Source organism: Rhinolophus hipposideros, assembly GCF_964194185.1.
Source record: "Rhinolophus hipposideros genome assembly, chromosome: 16".
NCBI classification, from domain to species: Eukaryota; Metazoa; Chordata; class Mammalia; order Chiroptera; family Rhinolophidae; genus Rhinolophus; species Rhinolophus hipposideros.
In genome coordinates, this window is record NC_138062.1 from 44,137,402 (window position 1) to 44,162,010 (window position 24,609).

A 24,609-nucleotide genomic window follows, 5' to 3' on the forward strand; every position below is an offset into this window, starting at 1 on the left:
TAGTTTTATTTTTGCAAGGACTAATAAAACTAAGAAATCTCTAGCAAGACTGATCTAGAAAAAGAGGAAGCACTAAAAAGAGTATTAAAAATCTAAGCTAAAGATACAACAGAGATAAAAAGGCAACGCAAAAACATAAAATAACTTTATGCTAATACATTTGAAAACTTAAAAAATCCTAAGGGCTACTTAAGAACACATTTTAACATAAAAAGAGAGTTTATAAATCTACACTGGCTCTTCTATTTCAAAATTCTGGGAGTCCAAGAGATTAAACAAAAAGCTGAATCAGTGGAAAATTTATGAGTAAGCACCATTTTCTGTACTGCCAATCTAGTCTCTATCAGGGACTGCCCTCAACCAGAAGCTGATGAGATCAGTCAGTGGGTGAAGGACTCACCTTCGCCTCTTGCTCATTGAAACTATTCGTGCTAAACATCTGGGCCACAGCCTCAAATGCTGCTGTGAGCGGCAGCATGAATTGCTCATACTGATCTTCATCCTCTCCTGTAAGGAAAATAAGGAGGGTATGACCTCAATATACAAAATTCAAAGCTGTGTGTGTATGGAAAATCAGACGGTCAGAAAGATGAGCAGGCCCAAAGGTAATTCAAGGGGCGCTTTATTATCGCAACAGATATTAGTAGTAATTTCAGAATAAAATGTATATATAGAAAAGATTTTTTAAACTAGAAAGTGGCAGAAATCACCTAGTTCAGGGATGTGCAATTATTTTCAATCCCGAGCTAGCACATCAGAGGTTCATGCGTGTATAAGGCACTATGTTATGTATTTGTGCTCCCTTAAGTGAGAACTATAGGCAGCTGAGGAAGGACTGAGTCTGGTGTATGTGAACTAGAGGAGACTCAAACTTGCATCAGGTGCATGCTTTATTTACACTTTTTTTCAGTTATCTTTCATAAACCTAGAAGGTTGTTATAATGTCATTTTAGTAGAATTTAAATAGCTCAAAACTATGACAATGCCATTCTGCTTCAGTTATTACTTGGCTCCAAACTGCTAATATAACAACTAGAGCTACGCCCTCTGGGTTCATGTGCTACCAAATTGGGAAATAAAGTTTTGTTGACAATCTCAGGTGGGTTGCACCTTTCAGGGGGGGTGGAGGGGTTATCTGGCCAACCAGATGCATTTAGGAATCTCAATTCCCACTTCCCTTATTTTACAGAGGAGAAATACGAATAGAATTTTAAAACCACTGCACATCAGCTGAAAACTTCAGGCCCATATTGTTATTCTCTTCCAGTTACAGGGACCACGATAGCGTGATCTGTTCTTGGTGAAATCAGACTGTTATTTCAGATAGCTTTGCTACTGCTGAAACAACAGAAAAGACCTCCTCCTCCCCCCCATCTAGTTTTCTATCCTCAGGTACAAGTTTAGAACAATGCCAGATTACTTCGTGAGCCTCTAGGATTTACTGCAGTACCTAAATCCACCATGAGGAGACGCCCAAGTGCTGTGTAGAAGGTAGTTCGACACCGCATGTCTGTCAGGTTGGACTGATTGTTAATACCCAAAAATGAAAAGTGCTCGCTCTATTGAAAAAAAGAAAACAAGTTAAAATGATAAAAACATGGATTAGAGGCAGAATGCAAGCCAGTAATTTTAGAATTACTGAGCCCTTCAAGCGAATGGCTACATCGTCATTCCTTAAGGGTCTGAGGGGTATTAAAAATTTTTTTTTATTATTGTTATTGTTACCTACAACTAGTTGATCTTAGTATGAATAATGGTAGGCAACTTCACCATAACTCAGATCAGCTGGATCCCAAAGAGCAGCTCTGATGACAGTAAATGTAATCTGGCAGTGTGATGAGAGTCAGGGAACAGTCTTTGGCTGTAGCAGCACCAGGGACCTCAATCGAACCATCTCCTTTATATGTTGAGAAAGTGTGTGTGTGGGTGGCTGGAGGGTAAAAGCAGGAAAGAGGCTAAAATCACTCACCGTGTGATTGTTCAGCATGAACTGTACCGCACTAAGCTTCACTAGTTTCCTTACACTACTGTACGTGAAGACAAAGGAAGAAGGTCAAGGAAAGTGTGATGCAAACCAAGAATTTTTAATGCAGAAGGGAACTTTCTAGGATAATGTACGGTTTCTTTCTTTAGTATGAATTCTATCCCCAGATAATCTTATTTTTCTAACCACTCGAGTATAATACTGCCAAAAGAGAAAAAGAAACGTGTCCTCTTCTAAGCAGTATTTAACTGATCAATGAGAGACTACCCATACCAAACTCCTATCTGTAAGAAAAGAGAAAGCCCCGCAGTTTCCCCCAAGAGTCATGGATATCCTAGAGTAGCTTTTCTCCACAGGACTTCTAAGAAAGAATAAGCCCTAAAGCCGTGCCTAAGGCATCCATTGTGTATGGTGAATTAACATTCTCTGCTATGCACTTAGAATGGTACTACCTACTACAATCTTTGGGAGAACGGAGAAAAAAGTCACTCACATAATATTTTTAGGGTTTACTTCTCTTGCAGACCTCTGGTTGCGAAAGGCTGTCTTAGAGCACTTCAAACTTTACAGCTGACCTAGTCCAAGTCTAGAGGAAGTACAGCCACTACTTTTATTGCAAAGCTTGTAATCACGTTGTGTCCACCCACAGGCTGCTAGACAATCAAGATGGACTTTGCCACCACTGAGGATAAAATCTTGGCCATAAAGAGTGTGTGCAGATCAGACAGGTCTGTTGGGTATTTCTGGATCTTAGAGATAGCTAGGGATAACTCTTAGGAAACTCTTAACTTGTGTGTTGGTTCATTTTTGGGGGTCAGGAGTTATTCCTGAATCCTGTGTGGTCATTACCTGTGGATCCCAGGAGAAGGGAAGATACTTAAGTACACACAAAGCTAAAGTAAAGTAGAAACAACAGGCAGCCAGGATTTCCAAGAGGTGGCACACCACAGTTCCTGCTGTACACAGAAGCTGACTTAGAAAAGGATATCCAATGGAGAGGTCATTAAGAAGCTGTAGCGTCTTGGAGGTGATTGGTTCACAGCGGCCCCAGTACTTCAGGTTGGTGATGCTGGAGGACAAAAAAGAAAAGAAAAAGCGAGGGACACTTTTGATTTGCCTGGTTTCCTTGAGGGTTGGGAGAAGAAAATCATCCATCCAGAATCACCACACACCTGCATCACCAAGTCACAGACATCACGACCACAAAAAATGGGTATAAAATCTCCGTACTTACATTTGGTTGACTAGAAAAATTATCCTTCAGATAATCTTCACTACTTGGTTCCAAAGCTACACTGGCCCATACCCAGGCCCTTGGAATTCTGGGGCACTCCAGGGCTGATTTCTGCAGCAAGGGTAAGAGATTTCTGCGGCAGTGATAACATGCAGACGTATGCAATTCTGCACCTGCACATCCACTGTCAGCTGCAGAATTCTAGTAGCCCTTGCTTCTGGGTTCTCGGCTGGCAGAGTCCTTTAGACCCCCTTTGCTTTTTTCATCTTAAATTATGAACCAGCTCATGGTTAAGAGTGTTTAGGATTCGGGTGGTTGGAAGGAGACAAAATGTCACTTTGCACACAGCCCTGGGTAATTTGGCTCCTAGTGTGTGCTTTGATAAATTGAGCTCCTAAAAAAGGGGAAATGTAAACAAAGGGGCACAACTTAAAAAAAACCACAAAAAACCACAACAACAAAAAAGGGCCAATTAGGAGCTCCAACTTTGAAGACAGGTCAAACAACAGCACTAGATTTTTGGAGATTCAAGACTCTCAAAGAGTGTGATGCTTCTTCAGAGGAATAAGCCTGGTTTTAGAGTGGGGCTCTCCTCCTTGGGGGCATGTCTAGTGAAAATCAGCACCAGAGAGTGAATGCCCACTCTGGGCACCCCTGGCAGCAGGGTGACCGGCTGAGCACCCATCACTGGGGAGGGAGGGCCATTTTGCTAATGCCATTGACAGGGTTTCACCTGTGATTCCAGAGGCTATGGATGAGATTCCACATGAACAAAATTGAATCCTTGCCTGTACAAGCCTGGAATGCTCTGGGGCCGGGCCATATCTCTAAGCACAGCTTGTCACACACTCAGATGCACAATTTTCTGACGCAAACGATCAATGCTGGAATACCAAGGCACTGGCAGCACAATGCCAAGATCACATGTTACAGTTGCAACAGGATTGCAAGGGACACTTGCTGATGGCAAGCCAAGTCACTTACATTTTTCCTATGAAGACGCTTAGGACCATGGTCTCATCATTCAAGCCCAGAACTTCTGAGAGTCGGCGGTACAGCTGGTGTTGTGTTAAGGGAAGAAAAAGTAACCGGAAAATATGGATTAGAAAAATTAAATCCCGGTACTGTTTTTGTCTCATGCAGGGGGTGAGATGTGAGAAGAAAATGGATAATAATGACGGGGAAGGGATGAGCTAATTTCTAAGTATTACCAAACACTGGGTAGATGCTGAGCGATTTTACCAGTCCCCTTTACCCGGAATTTACAAAAAGACTGTCAAAACCTTCTGCTGTTCTGAACATCAATTCACGTATACAGACTGCAAATTGCCAATTTTGGGGACAAAAGATGTTTTGACCAGCCATTTAAGTATATGGCGCACTAGAGAAATGGACTCAATTCTTTGAACAGTCTCCCAAAATTCTATAGACTAAGACGATACATTTGGACCATCCTGATACTTAAAATCTGGAGATTGTGAACTGTTACCAGCCGTTTCCCTCACTCAGCAATTCCACAAGCAGAAGGGAGAACCAATGAAACAAAGTGAGAGTCTGTTACCTTAGAGGATTTTTGCACCTGGTCCCCAATGTAGATCTTACGAAACTGTTCAAAAAAGCTCAGCATGGCCAGTTCTAGCTTCTCGTTGCCTGCCTGAGCCAAGCGAGAATCGGTTAGGTTCATCAGCTGGAGCACCCTAGAGGAAGAAGAGCAATGATTCTCTCAACAGCAGGATATCCTGGTCACTCTAGAAACAGTCACACATGCCTCCTCTTCTTCCCCTCCTATCTGAAAGGAATCCCCTGCAGGTTCTAAGCTCTGTGGAGGGAACAAAATTCTCCATTTCTGTCCCACAGGAACCACAGCTGAGGAATGAATATGAATGACTAGTTAGATGTTTAAAACTTCCAGTCCACGGAGACTGTCGACTGAGGCAGAGCTTGTAATAGGCTTAAAAATGGTGGAAAAAAACACTGGCACTATGGTAACGGTCGCCCTTGAAACTTCTGTGAGACCTTGAGTAAAGCAATTTATTTTCTCAGTTCCTTATATATACAACGAGGGAGACTGGACTAAACTCGTGATTCTCAATCTTTTTTCTCACAGAGCCATGAAAGGAATGGAGACATGTGAAGGAGGATGTTCACAGGGTAACACTTCCAGGGATCATCAGTGACTTCATCCCTTTTCCCGGCACCTGTCCCCCCAAAATAAGGAATACTGGAATGCAAGTGAGTGAATGTTAAATGAATAAGAATAATCTTATTCCAAGTGCGTCATTTGACATTCTCATATTGTGAGAACAGTAACACACTATTGTGACATGTCATGAGTGACTCAGACTCGGTCACTGCGCTGCAACACTTTAGCTGAGAAACGGTATACGAGACTGTCTAAACTCATTTATACTGTGACACACACAGTATCACACCAGGCTGCAACATCTAAGAGGCATGAGATGTCATCCTTAGTACATCTTTGCTTGACTCTTCAAAACATGCCAGTGTGACACGTTGTGGAGACCTTTGTCAGGATTAAGGCACCTAAGGGCAGAGGGGTTTTCCGAACAAGAATCCAGACTATGGACTGAAATGTCTGGGGACCAATAAATCCTAAGGCATCGTGTTAAAAGGTGTCTATCTCCAAGGAGAGCACCTGAAAGTTTAGAACCCTTCAGGGCAGTAGTTGTCTGAAAGGACACAAAACCATTTTCATAAAAATACTGTAACGTTTTTTACCCTTTCACTCGCATTCTCACATGAGGGTGCAGTGGGGTTTTCCATAGGCTACAAGATGTATGATATTCTCACAAGAGACTGAATGCAGAAGCGGGTATGAGAATCCAGCTGACTTCTACTACGCCAGACAGGAGAACAAAGCCACTTTTCTCATTAGTTTTTTTTTTTGAAACATAGTTATTAAAAAATATTATTCATGTTGACATGTAATGGGGTTTACTGTTATTTTAAAATGAATTAATGCATATTTTAAAAATTTCTGTTTTATTTTCTAATATGCGATAAACACTGACAGATGTGTCTCATATTAAACAGGCTCTTTGAGGACCTCAATACTTTTTAAGAGAGTAAACAGTCCTGACGAAAAGAAAAGGTTTGAGAAAATCTGCCATAGGGTATTAAAAAATCCTACCTTTTTATTTCTATGTTTGGTAAATTTTTAGAAATGACTAAATGTGCATTCATAGGATTTTAGTAAGAGGAGAAAGAATTACAAAGACAAAGTTGTTGAAACACTGTAATTCTATCTTAGGGATATTCAAAGAACCATAGTTTCCTATTAGACTTATTCTGATATGGCAAAAGCAGTCCAGATTTCATTCACTCTGAGGTACTGTCCTTAAACAGAACTAAAAACTACTACCCACTCCGGTTTTCCCAATTCTGTATCCATCAATTCCTTGATGAGTTACTACAAATGTTGTTTTAGTAAGGACTGTAGGCAGAGTTCTTGCTGTACTTTTAAAAGGTTTTGAAGGTGGACCTTTAACGGTCCTTCATTTTCATGGGCAATCAGCTTCATGAGATTATATTCTCTAAATGGGGAGGAAAGCAACAACAAAAGCACGTCTAGTCCCTATGGTCTCAGAACCCAGGCCGCAGCAGCGAAATGGAAGCCTCTGTGCGAGGGAGCACTTACCGACAGACAAGCTCGCCATCCATAGCATCTTGCTCATCAGTGCTGGCAAAAGAGACCCGGCCGCCAATCACCGCACCAATGATGTAAACCAGCCACGTGAGCCTTCCTGCAACAGACAGGAAGAAGACCCAGTAGTGCCACCCCCGGTGATCGTTTCATGAAGAAATCCCTCACTGTCACGTTCGTTTCTTACTACGAGCTTCCTTAATCTTAACAACACCATGGAGAAGAAGCCATAGAGTCTTCTTTTTCTTACAGAGTATACTGTGTTTCCCCGAAAATAAGACCTAGCTGGACAATCAGGTCTTATTTTCGGGGAAACACAGTAACTACTACTCTGCTCCGGTAAGGGTGAGGCCAAAGGGGAAATTCACTGGATAACCAACGTTCCCCTATCGGACAAGGTCATTATTCTTAGAGTATAGTACTTTCTTGAACACACCATTGCAGACAGAATTTCAGTTCCTCTTCCCTAGTCCCTTGTGGCATTTGACAAATATTCTTTTGTGTGCATGGAAGTAACTGATAATGGAAGAATCCTTCTTGGGGGAAGGTAGGAAAGAGGTGGCAAAGAACGAAAGGGTACTGACAGCAGCGCCCTCCAGGCCCAGTTCTCTGTCCACTCACCCTCCTGCACGGCAATATCCATTGGGCTTGCGCTGGCACTCTGCAGCAGCTCCTGATAGGACTGGGCCGACTGGTCAAACAGCTGCACGAGGAGCGCGCACGTCTTCTCGTATTCACAACGCCCAATTGTAGACAGCTGGTCCAACTGCTGCTGGACCAGGCCTGTATCTTCCAGAGGATCTTCCAGGCCATCTCTATCCCAAGGGAAGAAAGAAGGCAGCTCTCTTAAAGTACACCTATTGACCCCACCATCGCAGCAGCTCTCTTTCTTCTTCATTTAGCCACTGTTTCCAAGAGTAGAGGCCCACATCACAATACTGCTTTAAACCAAGGAAGCAATAGCCCCAAAGTTGGAAAGCCGACAGATGTCTTCACCCTGGCATCAGTGTCCCTTAGGAATATTCTGCTTTTTGGTGTCAATCTTTCAATCTGAATTTCCAGTCTGTCTGCCTTGATTCCCTCATTCCTATGCGTCTCACCCCTAAGAGCTTTGGGCTCTTAGCTTCTCGCGTGTTCTCAACTACAGTAAACTCTGGGATGACAAGTATCCTGTCCCTCAAACGAGGCCCTGTGTTTTGGAATTTATAAATCTTCAGGTTTTAGGGAGGCAACACGATGCTTCTGCCATGTAATATGAACCCTCAGTGGGCTCTGTGGTACGTCAAATACAATATTCCCATAGCAAAATGTATAAATATTATGAATAATCATACTAAGAAGTTTTTAAAAAGACTATAAATAGTCTCATACCAGCACATGTCAAGTTTTGCCACCAAATGAGTTTTGGTGCCAAATTTATGAGAAAATTTAGTTTTCACATCTTGGATTTCCAAATTGCAGATGAGGCGCTGTGGGTCTAGACCAGGTCTTGTCCTATCTACTGGTTCCTGGATTTAAAATCGTGTCCTATTACAAGCTCTCTAGTGTCACATCACAGTATGACAATCCAGCAGCACCACCACCAATACAACCAGAGTTCACAGTTAGGTGTGTACCATGGTCTACACGCTGGACCAGGAAATAGTAATTTAATCACTATAATAACGTTGCTGAAGAGTACACGGCTATTAACTGGCCATCTGGGCTCAGAGTCCACACATGTAACCACTCCCCAACATGGTCTCACTGAAACCAGCTGAATCCACAGGAACAGAAACCATGCAGCTAATAAAACACTGCCTTCCAGTGGGCTGCACAAATACTCAGAGTTTCAAATGATTCAAGTCACAGACTATAACTCTTACGACAATTAAATGCATTTGACTCGGAGCAAATTAAAATTCCAACTTTAAAAAAACCCTGACCTCCAGATTCCAAGTAAATTCCCCTGAAAAAATAGCCAGTGAAAAAATATACAAGAGTGTCTTAAAAGTTCTCATCACAAGAAAAAAAAATTGTAACTATGCATGGTGATGGATGTTAACCAGACTTACTGTGGTGATTCTCTTGAATGTATACAAATATTGAATCACTATGTTGTATATCTGAAACGAATATGTCAATTATACCTCAATTTAAAAGAACACAACGGTTAAGTGAAATCTTAAGAGTGGGGCCCTAATCCAATAGGACTAGTGTCCTTCTAAGGAGAAGAAACAACAGAGACATCGCTCCCTGTGCGCACACACACACAAAAGGCCATGTGAGGACACAGCGAGAAGGTAGCCATTTTCAAGTCACGGAGAAAAGCCGCACCAGAAACCAACCCTGTGGCACCTCGGACTTTCAGCTTCTAAAACTGTGAGAAAATAAATGTCTGCTGTTTAAGCTGAAAAAATAAAAAAAAAAAACCAAAAACCCCCCACAAATAAGAAAGGTCCCTAAACAAAAAATAAATTCACTTTACGTAGGTCATTTTTGAAAGGGTCTGATATTTCTTTATCTATAGGATACTGGTCCAGTTAATAGTCAGGTAAACAGAAACCATGTGTTAATATAATGCAATCAGCGATCAGCTGCCTAGAACTCTTATATCTTCTAATAAGGTCTGGATTTTGTAATCTTATTTATCTACTTACTACTTTAGGATTTCCCATTAAGCACCACAGACTTACACATTATAATTCTTATCATCTCAGTCCTATAAATGTTTCTTTCTTGTTTAAAGAAAATCAGTGGGAAGGACAAACAATATACTGATATACGCTGTACTCAAAGATATTGCTATCGATAGCGATAAGAGGGGGACACGAATAGGATGTTAAAGAGAAAGACGATTCTTTCAGACTTTATGCTATTCTGCTGACATGAAAAACTGATCCTTCACAGTATTAGCTCCAATAAGACTCCTATCAAGGACACCAACTGGGTGTCCGATCTCTGGCAAGTCTGACGCCAAGCTAGTGGTGGGGAAATGAGGGAGGCTGTCCCTGTGTCCTTACCTCAGTATGATGTGCACAGATTCCAAACGGGATGTGATATAAGCTTTGGTGACTTCAGGAGTATAAGTTTCCAGCATATGGGGTTCTGTGGCTTTCACGTATGGCACAGAGGCTGCCAGCCGCTGCCATAGGCTCAGGAGATAGTGCACACTATTTGGGGCAAATTCCCAGTGCTAAGGAAAACCAAAAGAGCAGGAGACATATTTCTCATTTTTGTACACAATATACTAACTAGTCTCATGCCACTTGATACAAAGGATAAAGACTTAAAAAACAAAAGATGATAAACTTTTATGGGCTTTGCTCTCTTTGTTCTCTGTACACTAGTCTCAAGTGTTTATTAGTATTTCAGAGATTAAGCATCTAATGAGAAGAGCTGTTCTATGCTGGATGAGTAAACTCACAATGAAAACCTTGTGTAAGTGGTTCTCAAACATTAGCATGCGTTAGAATCACCTAGAGAACTTACTAGAAACAGACGCCAGGGCTCCACCCTGCTCCTCAGTGAACCAGAATTTATGGGGGTAAGACCCAAGCACCCGTCATTTTCATCAAGCTCCCCAGAGGATTTTTGAGGCAAGCCATAAAATTTGAGAACCACAGCCCATATTAGATGACTAAGAAAGAGAGGTTACTAACCCTCTCTTTACTCTTCCGTCTAGCTCCATTTCAATCTTGTTCTTTAGGGGGGTGATTCTGAGGGGATTCTCTCTACCTTGAATCTAAATATTATCCTTGCAATTCCCATATGTTCCTCTCAGAATACTCCTTGCACTTCTGTATTACACACGAGGAGGCTACAATAGAAACTATTCTGCAGAGTCACCCTATATGTACTTATACTGACCTTTGCCAAGAAAAAAAAAAAGAATATTCTTATAAGGTCAAAACCAATGAGCAAGACAAGAGGTTCCAATGTTTAGGAAGAAAGAGCCAAGAAATCAAAGACAAACCTGTAGGCTGGTCACTGTGAAGTTAGCTATCAATCGGATGACCTCAGGGTAATTTTCCACCTTTACTAATTCTCCCAGTTGATAGTTACTCTTCAGTCGGGCCAGTAGTCTGCAAAACTCATGGTAATTGTTTGGGTCTGATAAACTCTGGGACAGCACAGGAGGAAAATAAAACGTAAAATGTGATTCACTATACTTCCGAATGACATTTGGGATGGCGCGAAGGGAGGGGGACATCTACTTTAACTTCTAAGATGCAGGTCATCATTCAGAATGACACATTTGTATAATGTTTAAAAACAGTGTTCTAAAAAGGATGGTCACATCTGTTATCTCATCTGTTCATAATCATCATCCTGTGAAATAGGGATTATTAGCCTCAATTGAAAGAGTCTGAAATGGAAGCCCAGACGATCACAATATACTCCTAAGGTAGTAAAGCTGATTAATGGCAGAAAAGGGGCATCATCTAAGACATGACCAGTCTGTTTGCTTGCCACCAGTTAAAGAACAGATAACGAAATTTTCATTTCCACATCTGTCAAATTTATCATTAGCCACAAGTAAACTACAGTGGCAAAGTTACGTGAATGTTTTATGTATTTATATTATATCATCATTGCTATAAATTTCTCTTCCTACGTTATGTTCATATATTTTAGCATAGACTTATATCAAACTTGATTTGTCGGCATGTTATGCCAGTACATTTGTTTCCTTATCTATGTCTTCCTCTATTAGCACAGGAGAGCGGACTTTGTTTTGTTCACTACCGTATCCTTGGCACATGGTAGATGTTTTATAAAATTTGTTGAATGAATAAATGTATTTTTAAAAAGGGACAAAACTGAGTATATTTTAAAATGAACTGACTTTATTTCCTAGTGTAGTGAAGTGAACTTAAAAAAAAAAAAGTAGGTATTTGGTGACTCTTTGAGACTGAAGAAAACAAAAAGGGCAATCGAGTTTCGGAACAAATATCTGACTGAGAAATCTCTCCCTTCCCACCTATAAGCAGCCCTATATACTTAGGTCAATAATCTATATTCAAAAAAATGACAACAAAAATAAAAATAACTTTAAAGTCCTAACTTCTTAGGGAAAAATGACTATGACTCTGTCTTTATTTTCCTGTATGAAGTGATCCTTCCCACAACTCCTGAATTCCTGAAGCAAGAAGAGACAAGCTCCTCTTTTGGGCAAACGTTCTCAAGCATTTTCTACAAATATAGAGTCACTTAAATCTTTTGAAGAACAACCGACTAAGCTGTTTTCTGGGATTTCTGCTAAATGTGGCCTCTAGATGGATTTCCTTCTGACTCACAACAGGTGCACGTGCATACAGACACACAAAATCATATATATCATAAATATATATACATACACACACATATATATTCAAATAAAAACAAATCCTGAAATCTTACCTGTGGATTTTCCAGTATTCGTTTAACACCATCGACAAGATGAGAGAGAAATTTGGCCCTCTCTGCATTGTTGAACAGGGATCTTCTAACTGAGGCGATCTGTACTAAGCAGGATAATACCTAAAGGCAGGATACAACCCAACACAACTGATTTTAAAAAAAGCTTGTATAGCTATTTTCATGGTCCTTTCCCCTCCTATAATATTCTTCTTTATATAAGCCATTACTTCTGTTCTTTCAACCCCTGCTACCATTTCAGTGCTATAGAAAGGTCAAGGAGGGCATAACGTAGGATATCTGAAACAGTTTTATTAAAAGACAAACAGCACAAAATCCAAGGTAATCCTAACAACTAGTCAAATTCACACTTGGGAAATTCATCTGACCACCCCAATGGCTTCTTTGATTCTTGTTAAGATACATATTTAAGGCTTGAAAATACCAAGCAATTCGTATTTTAAGCTTTAGGTTTAGTGTGTTTTTATTTGTTTTATTAAGGCTTTTTGGCTAATCAGACTTTACTATGTAGTGCTACCATGAAATAACCAAGTCAGATCTGTGCCATGAAAAAACCAGTTTTTATGCTGAAAACATTTTACCCTTTCTGCACTGTGCTAGATATTTATATTCTCTGCCCCACCAGATCTATTTTCTACCCTTCTCCACCCTGCGCTGTTCCCTGGGAGGCTGATTTCTGCTGACTAACAACAGCCAAACTCCCTTGCCCTCTTGCTTCTAGTTGGCTTCACCCATTGGAAAGTACCAGCAACAGATCAGGGCAGGAGGAAAGAGGTGCCACCCCTGGCTGGGCAATGGCTGGCAGTCTCTCTAGCTCTGTGGTACAGCCCTCCCCTGGGCCACAGGTTCAGCTCTCCCCAGGGCTGCCTTCCTCGCCCCTAGAAGCTCCCACAATTGCTAGCCCAAGGGATGTAGCCACCACCTCTTGTCGGAGTCCCTGAATTCTGTCCATACCTTTATCAATTGTCTTTTTATTAATTAACCTTCTTGAGCACATTACCTTTTCCTACAGTAAACTCGATACAAACAAGACGGAATTCCTGTTTCTTCTAAAGGGAAGGTCTATATTAATTTGGAAAAGTACTACAATGACCAGGAAAATAGTCCACTGCAGAAACACTATGCAAAACATCCATTAGTTTACTGTTTTTTTCTTTGTATATTTTGTACAACAGTATATTTTACACCAACAACGTGAAATACCAGGCCAATGTCTTTCACGATCTGAATGAATTTTGAGATTTGAGGAGGTTAATTATTGCTTTAAAGGAGACATGCTCTTAAATCATTTCCAAGAGCTTTCAAATGTTATTTAGGAATAAGTATGCAAATTTGCCCTGCATTATAGCGTCCATGTATCACTGACATAACATACACCTGAGGGGTTTTCAAAACTTTTCACAGTCAGGACAATCTTCGGCTAGACAATGTAAGGTGAATCCCCCCCCTCTAGCCTGTGGCAATCTGAGGTATAGTACAGTATAAAGTCAAGATGACACCAAAAGAGCTCGACATCTGCAGCAATTTGTCATTAGATAGGAATCATTTGAAAAGAATTAAGTCAAGACTTTATTATGGGAACTTTAAAGCTATAATCCTAATCTCAGAAGGCTAGATAACTGATGCTACTATTTCTATGTTTTACTTCTATGTTTTGTACAACAAAATGAACATAAGACTTATTTTACCAGTGCCACTTTCCAGAAATAGGTTTGCTTTAGAAACGGACTCACCAGAGGTGAAAATGAAGGAGGGATGGAATGATACAGGTCAAAAAACAGCTGCAGAGTTGAAGAATCTAAGAATGCTGAAAGAAAGACCAAAGAGCACTTTATTGAGTATGTCTGCACCCTGCTACGGGCAGACTGCTGGCACTATAGGTTAGGGAGCTTATCTTTCTGCTTTCTTATCTTACAGAATGCTTACTTCCTTTGAAAGTGATAAGATAATAGGTGTGTTTTTTTTTTAAGCTCCTCTAAGAAACAGATTCATTCTTCTGATTCTCAGAGAACTGAAGACAATCAGGGCTCTTATTCTTAGCAAGAATTTTTATCCTCAGAACGCAATAGCAAACATGAGCACATGTTCTTCTGTTTGGTTTTGTTTTTAAAGCTAGACATTACCACAAATGAGGAAGATTACAGAAGTCTCTAGGTGGTTAATGTAAGGTCAAAGTCACCTGAGTCAGTAATTAAGAGTTCTCCCAGGCTGGGGAATCTATAAGATCCTCCAAGAACCTCTCCCTCACTTCATAAAGACAGATGCTGCAATTCTAAATGTTCTCTTACAGCAAGCAAAGGACTGCCAGGGGTCCTTTAGATCACCCCCCTACAGACACTATGGGGAGGTGAGCAGCAGCCTGTTCCAGGTGCTGCGTTTCTGTTACCTGATCTCCAGCTGGTGGGAATCTGTACTGTGCACAGATCGTCGGAGGACTCATCAGTAGAAGTGCCGATGAAATCAAAGTTTAGGCAGTTATGAGTGAGTTTGAGCAGTTGCATGAGCAAACCGTGCTGACTTTCATCGTTCAAGTTTAGATTCTTTCCTGAAGCCTGTAAAAATTGCCGCATAATGAGCCCCAAACAAGCACTCCTCTCTTCCAAGCTTGCTACCAACTCAAAAGCAGGCTGTTGAGCCAGAAAAGGAGGGCTGTATTTCAACACAGCCAAGTGACATTTTGCCTGCTATAAGACACTGCCTTAATTTCACTATGAAAATCCTAGCTCCTTATTTACTATTACAACATGTTTCCCACAAAACATGAAGTTGGTATTTAAAGAAATCCCTTTTTTTAATACTTGTTCTTTACATGTAGACACAGTGGCCACAGGGAGTCCTGCAGCAATATGTGTGGTTATTTCATTACATGTGAGATCCTAGGTATTTTTAGACAGGGTTAGGATTAAATTCTGGAAGGGAGTTCTAGTAAGTTCTATATCCTGCGCCACTTTCCTTCCTCTTTTTAACATCTCCAGCATCAACAAAAATCTTGCAAACCAAAATTAAAACAAAATCCTCACTGACTTTTATTTATTCACTGGCAGTTTACCTGACTACAGCTCAATACTGGCCCAGAGCTACTGGGACTTTCACGTTCAAAGTTCATACCAGCTGTGACCTCAGTGACTCGCTGGTTTTTGATAGTATCAGTGAGACGATTGAATCCTTAGTTTTCTCAAAAGCTTTTCCCCTCCAGGGGGTAAAACAGCTTTTTCCAGGCAGCTTGCCCAACCTGAAGACTGTCTGGGAATTCTGAGATAAAACTAGGTAATTGAGGAAAAAGATGGGCATTATTAAACAGAGCGACAGAACGAATGCAAAGTTGTTTCTAAAACTAAACGGGACATACTGGAAAATGAGAACAAGAACAAAAAAACCCTCAAATCCCCCAAATGAACAAAGAGCCAGAGGCTAATCGCATTTAGCTTTCTATAGGGACAAAGCAGCCCGGCATCATTATAAATGTGTAGACAGCGAAGGTTAACATTTCTTTCTAGTTCAACTGTATCAATAAATGAATTGAAATACCAACTTTTCTAATTTAAAACAGGTAATTTCCTTATGTGATACTGTCTATCGCTTCAGGTTATGAAATCCAAATGAATGTTAAAAATTCAAATTCTGCTTTTCCTTACAGATGTTGCTTGTTTATTTGCTGCTTTTAGCTCAGCAGGGGGCAGGGGAGCCAGCCTAGTTTTAGTGTGCTAACAGTGCTGTCTGAGTCTGCTTTCAGAGCACTACGAATCCCAACGCTTTTACTCCGTACAGGAAAGCTTTATGTGGGTCTAAAAGGAGCAAACAACAAAATCTCAAACTTTGTGGTACTCTAAATTCCTTTAAGATAGGAACATGGATTAAGTATTCACTTACTGCTCTTACCTAGGGGAACAGATCTGAAATGGGGAAATCATAATCCTTTCTCTAACACCAGTGGTCAGTCTGGAAAGTTTCTTCACCGTTTCAGAAAGAGGTATTATGCAAAAGATTATGATTAGGGAGATGCTTAACTGCTGGTGGGGTCTGTTAAGAGCTGACATCTAACAAGTGTCCACTCATTCTCATCCTTTCAAAAGGGAACTGGGAAGCAGGACCCAACCTACAATCTCACCTGTTTTAGTAAATTGCAGGAAAGTGTGAAGATATCAAATAATGACGAATCTCGGAAAGAAGAGGCTATTTTTCTGTGCTTGGTTAAAGGATGGGTGGTGTCTGCCTGCGCAGAAAAATAAACCAATGCAAGTTTTAGAATTAACTTCAAAGAAAAAAAAATTTCATGCAGACTTCAAATAAACTGGAAAGATTTCCAATAAAAGCAACATAAATACCAAATACATTTTAAACATTTAAATTACCGCTAAATCATATAAAGGGAGAGGATGCAAAGGACAAGAAGCTGCTAACAGCTAGACAGGATATCACGTCTTAGAGCTTACGGAGGGAAGACAGAGGAAGGGATAAATATCTCCACTGCCAAGTTTTAATTTCCTCTGCACTTACATCAAATTTAACAAATCATTGGCAGATATTGCTAATAATTACTATATTATGTTGCACTGTGGCTTAGTTTCAAGAACAGACAGTAGCAAGGCTTGGGTTGTGGTAAACAATCCACTCAGGGCTACTACAGAATTTCTAAAATGGTCATTAACCAACAGCCACAAACTTAAGATAAATGACAACAGCCTGTAACACTCTCTTCCTTCTCTAACCTATTTCCACATGGAGCTTATACCACAGGAGTGAACACTTTAATTACATGGTTGTATGGGTCAGTCTCTCTTCTTGTCTTTTCAGCCACATTTTAGAGGTTTTTGTGGTTAAGGACTAAATCTTTTACTTCTTTAGCATGTCCTCTATTCCTGACACATAATAGGCACTCAGTAAGAGGAATAAAGGAATTTCAAGGTTATCAAAGGTTGTTTTTAGTCCAACTGAAAGCTTAAATCTCTTTCATATACTAACCAAATCATCTAAGAGTGAGCTCATTAAAAGAATGCAGCAAAATTTCTGACAACCAAGTTATGGACCCTCCTTGATTTTATTTCTAAGTTCAAATAGGAATGAAGAAGTGTGTTAACAGAAACACACTTTCTAATTTAAATCTGACACCTTGCCCCCACAAAACCCCAGAAAATTAAGTTACATAGAAGTTCAAAATATTTCTTGATTCTAGCTTTAGTGTTACTGTGTTAGATAAATAAGGTATTATTAGATTTTATATCATATATCACATATGGTGTTATGTTGATCATAATACAGCGAATAATTACATGTTAAGCATGTCACACACATTTCTATTGTTTTCTTAATAAAGACAAGTAAAATTTTGAAGTTTTTTATTATATCAACATTGATGTATTTTGTGAGGCCACGCTTCAAAGGGAGAACATGAACCCCACAATCTCCGTACTTAGTTAACACATGCTTTCCTACTACAAAGGTAACAGTAGTTAAATAAGAAGTTATTAAGAGCACAGGCTCTGGTACAAGACTATGTAGGTTCAAATTCAGATACTGTTGCTTGCTAACTGTGACACCTTAGACACATTACTTAACCTGGATGTGCCTCAGTTTCCTTACCTGGAAAATGGGACAACCATAGTACCTATCTAAGACTACAGTGAGAATAAAATTAGTTAATTCAAGTAAAGTGTTTAGAACAGTGCCTGTCACACAGGAATCACCCAAAAGTGAATGCTGTTATTTTGATGATTACCAACCACAATGGGGATCACATGTGACGGAACACGGTATGGACTCCCGATTTTAATAGGCTATAAGCAAGTGCATTTCAAATAGTCCTGATTCAGTCAAAATTCCTAAGGGTTAATAAGAATGTCTGCATAAATATAAGCAATAGCAACAGTGATGCCAATGTAATTATTAGCCACAACTGAAATGTGATATGTTACAACTAACATACTGGCCTGTTCAGTAATTATAAAATTTTAGCTGGATACAAAAGTAAATGACTGAAAAAATAATAGCCAGAGCAGAAGAAAGCCACTGGTGTTTCCTCTGTAGTATCATCAATGACTATTTAAAAAATTATTGGGTGTTTAGCAGAATGTTTTATGCATTCTAAAAAGATTATAAGCAAAATCTTTAATAATGGGATATGGAAACTGATTTTTAAATGGTTATTTATTTGGCATTTAGCAGGATGTTTTATGCATTCTAAAAAGATTATAAGCAAAATCTTTAATAATGGGATATGGAAACTGATTTTTAAATGGTTATAAACACTAATGTATACAGCAGAAAGGGCACACAAACGATGCTGCACTTTTGTGATACTTTGCTTGGATTCCTTCTTTTTCATTAGCAAAGCAATTATTTCATTGAGGTTTTGACTTACAACCATAGCTCTAATAAAGAACATTAATACCAGTGAGGTAAGCTGAGATGGGAGGATAAAATATTCTGGAGACAGAAGGGGACCAAGACAAAAAGAGTGAGATAGGCTGCACTTACAGAGGAAAACCCAATGGAACTATTTTGTTTCAAAAGGGCATTAATCACTTACCGCAAAAGCACACAACTGCCACAAACGATCATCCCACACAGAGCAGAAAACACCAATACTAAGAAAAAATATGGCACTTACTTCAATGAGGAAGGCTGTAGCACTTACTTGATTAATTTCATTGGTTAGCTGAGATAAAATTGTGACGCCAATGATGCAGTATTCAACACTGTCCTGGTAAAAAACATAAGGCAGACAGGGGGTGTGTGCAGCTTGATTTCAGCATTGGGAATGCAGTTATACTTTTGAAATGACAGAATCATGTGTTGCTATTAAAACTGCCAAGACAACATAGCAAGGAATTGTAGTTTAAAACTGCTGCTTTGCAGGACTTAAAAACCTACCTGCCATAAAGGAAGACTGCTAAATCTGACTTTGGCAAAATGGAAACCTTTAGTATTTTAAAAATACCCATCAGCACCATATCATACACATTATAAAAAGGGAAAGTGGCAAAACACATTTAAGATCAATAACAAATGAATGTGTAACATAATTTACAAAGAAACTGTATACAAGAAAAAGGCAAAGAACACGATAAAAAAATATACATAAGATATAAATAGGAAGTTCACAGAAAAAAAAACTAAGTAGTAAATTAACATATAAAAATTTGTCTTATTCAGAACTCAAATGATGATATACCACTTTTTTTTCCTATTAAGCTGGAAAAATAAAAAAGTTAGATTCCCAGGCATAGAAAAATAAGCATTCTTTTAATTGTTGGAGGAAGCAACTTTTTTTAGGGTGATTTGGAAATACTGTGTTTCCCAGAAAGTAAGACCTAGCCGGACAATCAGCTCTAATGCGTCTTTTGGAGAAAAAAATTAATATAAGACCCAGTATTATATTATATTACATTACATTATATTATATATTAGGTTATATAATATCCAGTCTTATAGTAAAATAATACCGGGTCTTATATTAATTTTTGCTCCAAAAGACGCATTAGAGCTGATTGTCTGTCTAGGTCTTTTCTTCGGGGAAACACGGTACCTTTGAAAACCAAAATACACATATCCCTTTGAATAAGTCCAATAATCCCTATAAACACACTTATTCAAAGTATGACAAGACACACAGATATTCACAGAAGTATTTAACAGTCAAAATATAGGAACTAACAGTCAAAATATAGAAACAAACTAAATGCCCACCTATAAGAGATTAGTTAAGTTATGGCATTTTAGATTGGAATACCTAGTATATGGGCATTAGAAAGAATGAAGTAGGGTTTGTTTGTGCTGACATGTAAACATGCAAAGCCAAGACATATTAAGGGTAAAAAAGACAACAGAAGAGAATGTACCAAATAATTCTATTTTGTGTGATTTTTAGAAAGTAGAACAGTATATAAGTATATATGTGTTGCTTCTCCCATTCCTATTATACCAAATATATACATCATACCTGTAAAAACCTCGTGACATCTGTGATTGCATTTCTGAAGACATAGTCATCCTTCTGACAGTCAAACCAGCCCAGTTTTGTGATCCTGGCATATAACTGAATTAATGCTTGTGTCACGAAAGTAGCCAACTTTGGCCGAGTGGCAAGGTAGTTGAGCACATAGTTCCCTATAAAACAAAAAGAATCCACATAACAGAACGTTCTGCCAGGGAAGGGTGTACATCTTTAAATGTACTAACTGTCCAAGAAACGGTAAATTTATACTATTAACACTAAACTCCCTTAATCCTTCATGCTACTGAGAAATGGGACTTTGAATTTGAGATTAGGCTTTCCGACTGAGAATTTTACACTTGTCACAATGAAGAATTTGAAGTATGGCAGCCTTGAATCTGCTACTCCTAGATGGTTAACACAGTCTGCACAGAATTCAAAATCCTTAACAATGGTTGTCTTAGTTATTAGTGGCAGTAAAGACTGAATGCAAGAAACCTTCTGACAACAAAAAGGGTTACTTAGGCTTTATCTAGAAGTAATTACTGTGGGCTCGCTTCACTTTATTAAGCCCAAAATTCTGAAAAAAACTGGATTCCAGATCTTCAGTATGCTTAGCAATTTCAGAACAATATTAAACAAGCAACAGAAATTTAACTATTTCTAAGCACATCACTAAACAAACTTATTTCTTTAAGAGAGAACAGATAACTCTCTACTTACGGATATCTATTCGTTGTTCCAATGGTAGAGGGTTGTTTGTGCGTGACACAAGCTTCGTAAGGCATGTAGCTGCCAGTAGCTGGGAGTACGACGACTGCGAAAAGAGGTTGGGGGAGAAGACTTAGAATTCAATTTTACTGAGTCAGTCAGTCATAAGGTGTTTTATTTGGAAATCTGTGCTCTGATTTAAGAAAAATCAGTTTTGCTATATATATTTGATCCTCTGGATTTTAGAGAGTCTATCATTATAAGAAAAAGAGGCCCATACAGCATATGTGCTCAGTTAGCTGATTTCAATCATGAACAAGGGGCAGGATAAAATGAATGGCCGGATCAAACTGAATCTAATACAGATATCGGCATCACTTCAAGGGGGCAGGTGCTAGAAGGGATCTTTTCGGGGAAGTATTAAGATCTTTAGAACACAAATCTTTTCTTTCATCTAAACCAAGAAATCTCCTGTCAATAGCCTTGTTATAGTAACATTTCAAAAAGTTTCACTTCAAAGTATTCCCAAAGTCACCTCAGAATATTCCTATGATATTAGAAAGGAGGGGAAAAAAAAGTATTAGAGGGAACCATCACATTATGCTGTACAGTTAATCCCCAAGTTATATCTTTTCATCAGCACAGCTATCAATCAGCTACAGCTTTGGGGAATGTATATGCTAGTTTTAAAGTAAATTAATTACAATTATTTATGAGAAAGAAAAATTACCCATTGCCCATAGCAATAGAACAGCATTATCATATTCTCAAGTATGGATTTTAATGAATTTTAACCTAATGCAGAATCAGAATTATCTATTTGATCATAATGTGTAAGAGGGAGCCATGTGCGAATTCCTCCATGTGACTATATTATATGTCATATAGAAGGGACAGATTCACAACCATTAAAATAATTTAATCAAGGGTCAAGGATAATTTTCTGTGAAACTAAAAGTCCTTAAGACTTTTAAGACAGGCGGCTATCCACAGGCATTACATAATACCATGAGTTATAAAAAAAATTTAAGGTTAAGAAAAAAAAAAAAGGTGACTTGACATGTGATTTCTTTTCTACACCCCCGAACATATTTAAGCTGATTAGAGCACATGTATCAAATCACTAATAATCCAAGAGGGGCTACTATAATTATAGAATATAGTGTATTAACTATAACTATATCCTATATAACATGTAAACAGTCTTTACACGTAATTCCAATAAATCTACTAAGTCACTGAGAAGTCAATAGAGATCAAACAGAAAGATCCGCTATAATTGTTTTTAGTATTATACCGATCCTCTGTTATTCCAGCCTGCTGACTGTCAGCATGAGGGTCTGCAGGTGACACAGTGTCAGAGATGACACAGGAAGAGCCAGCTGGGCATCTCCCACAGTACAAATCTAAGCGGATCAATCCTAAGATCGGATGATTGAAAAGAAACACACAAAATACCACATGTGAAAACAGAACAGAGTACTAAGTAATTTCTAACCATGACTCTGCAACCTTCAGATGCTTGGAGAAACAGTTAGCTTCCCCAGCTACTAAAGGATAATTTTTAGACAACTGTAATTTGTTCTATTTACTGCATAATACTGTAACACTGCTAATGAAAATTCAAAAACGAAATCTTCTAGAATTCTACCCTCTCAACAAGTTAGTTGCTTTCATTCTTTTCACATTTCCTTCGTCTTAAGTATCGTGCTAGGTGCTAGTCTGGTTGGCATTCTGACTCTCAGCACTCTTTCATGATTCCCTGGTTGGATTCTCACCCTTCCTAAGACCTCCGTCTTGTCGCAAACATTAAATTTAATCAAATGTCTTATTGAAAGCATTATTTTGATCATTGCATTGCCATTTTTAGCTTGAAGAGGCTCTAATTCTATTGTTTGAAACTGTAACTTCCAGTTATTTTCATTGTCAAGACTATTTTCCCCCTATACTTGTAAGGCAGTAAGAAACAGCTGTGGTACCAAGGAGGAAAAACAGAGGACTGGGGATCTTGTAAGGTGAACAGGAAAGTTCATTTATGTACAACCGCGTGTCCTTTGCAAAAGATATGAGATAGTACTTAAGAGTAAACAATAGAAAAAGAGTCCCAGAAATGTGATTCGAGATGAAAAATGACAGGACAAAAACGTATGTCCCGTGAGATTTCCCCGATGAGGCTGCACAGCCTTTGCTTTCTGCCGACCTGGCAGATCCGGTGCTTTTTGAAAGTAAAATTAAGAAGGCAGAGGCAGCCAGAAGAACCGAGGAACAGAAGCTGTCCCAGGGCACCTCTAAACTCAGGACCAGAATATATTGTCTTAAACCCCTGTCATCCTTTTGGATTTTTCAAATCTTACGTACACTTCCTCTTTCAAGAAGTAGCTGGCACTTGCTCAGGCAATCAGGGCTGTTGGTGAATTCAACCAAGGCTTTCTCTGCCTGGAGTCGAGTGGTTGTATCTGTGGTTTCATACAGCTGTTTGCACAGATTCTCTAGCTGTGCCAGGCTCTAGAAGAGATCAGTCAAGAAAGAAATCAGTACATCCTATTACATACGCACGGCACTGTGCTACAAATTACAGAACAAAGATAAATGATAATCAATGAGGAGAGACCCGCTTCTTAACTCTGAGGAGAAGCCAGGTGACCTTACCTAATAATATCCACTTATTGCTCTTTTTTGCTACTGGAGAAGGCTAAATGATAGAATGCCTAAAATATCTATACACGCCCTTAAAGATCAATCACAAATGATACATTTTTCCCTTGAAAATATCCATCTTAAGCTTTTCCAAAAGGTTTTCAAATAAAAATTCAGCAGTTACTTGCTCCCCAAAATTCTGAATACTAGAGGCACTGCTGTAAAATTAAGCACATAAACACACACTATAGGTGTCACATATATATATCTTCAGTTTTAAATAGCTTCCCTTTGCATAGTAGTTATTAGCTCACAATTATGTGTATGCATAAAGACGGCCAACTTCTACGAAAAAGCTTCAGAATGCATGTACGCACCTTCCTCCCTGGGTCCCTCATGGCTAAAGTTCAGCAGACTCTTCGGTCATACTTGAAACTCTCGCTTCAGTTCCAAATTTAAAATGGAAGGGTCAAAAATAAATGCAACCGTAGCATATGCTCATAGAGATAAGACAAGGGAAACGCCCCCAAACAAACCCTTCTCTCCAAATCTTGAACCAGTTCCTGGGAGGCAGGAAGGGGATGGGTGTGTGCTTTGGTCAAAACCCAAAGGGATGCGAATCTACTTCCACTTAATGCGGTGTGGAAAAGCAAAGAGGAAGGAACTAGTAAGAGTTGACTTAACTATCACCTTTCACTAACCAGAGAGGATGGCAAATATCTGTTAGTCTTTAAAGGAATGGTTTGGACTTTAAGAAGTAATCTGTGCCTATTTTCTACAGTAGTAAGCAAGATTTGGTTTAAATAGTTTGAGGGATCCTACTAGAAATGACAATTCTGACATGAACAAAAATAATAATAATAATAATAATAATAATAATAATTAAACAAAACAACCTGGGTAAATAGCCTAAAATACATTGAACAGACGCTCAAGGCTTTTATTATCACTTTATTTCATTATGCTGTGACTTTATAAATCAGAGCTTTTCCACTAAGCAGGAAAGCCTTTAGGGGCAGGATACCTATTTTACTCAACATGATTAA

General features: G+C 39.0%; 1 protein-coding gene across 2 annotated transcripts in view; it reads right to left on the minus strand.

The window, feature by feature from the left end:
• Nucleotides 1-24,609, minus strand: part of XPO7 (exportin 7) — a 78,600-nt gene that overhangs the window by 11,854 nt on the left and 42,137 nt on the right. The window contains exons 2-19 of one of the 2 annotated variants that reach the window (XM_081076914.1): nt 23,285-23,431; nt 20,939-21,032; nt 20,222-20,388; nt 18,917-18,982; nt 16,391-16,495; nt 14,669-14,834; nt 14,016-14,089; nt 12,265-12,384; nt 10,838-10,984; nt 9,885-10,057; nt 7,504-7,697; nt 6,877-6,982; nt 4,780-4,915; nt 4,203-4,276; nt 2,973-3,053; nt 1,970-2,033; nt 1,451-1,559; nt 401-507 (exon numbers count right to left, since the gene is read on the minus strand). In XM_081076914.1, coding sequence (XP_080933040.1) covers nt 401-507; nt 1,451-1,559; nt 1,970-2,033; nt 2,973-3,053; nt 4,203-4,276; nt 4,780-4,915; nt 6,877-6,982; nt 7,504-7,697; nt 9,885-10,057; nt 10,838-10,984; nt 12,265-12,384; nt 14,016-14,089; nt 14,669-14,834; nt 16,391-16,495; nt 18,917-18,982; nt 20,222-20,388; nt 20,939-21,032; nt 23,285-23,431 — 2,130 coding nt within the window. Of the gene's footprint in view, nt 1-400; nt 508-1,450; nt 1,560-1,969; nt 2,034-2,972; nt 3,054-4,202; nt 4,277-4,779; nt 4,916-6,876; nt 6,983-7,503; nt 7,698-9,884; nt 10,058-10,837; nt 10,985-12,264; nt 12,385-14,015; nt 14,090-14,668; nt 14,835-16,390; nt 16,496-18,889; nt 18,983-20,221; nt 20,389-20,938; nt 21,033-23,284; nt 23,432-24,609 lie in introns of both variants that reach the window. The other variant, XM_081076913.1, reaches the window with a different exon arrangement.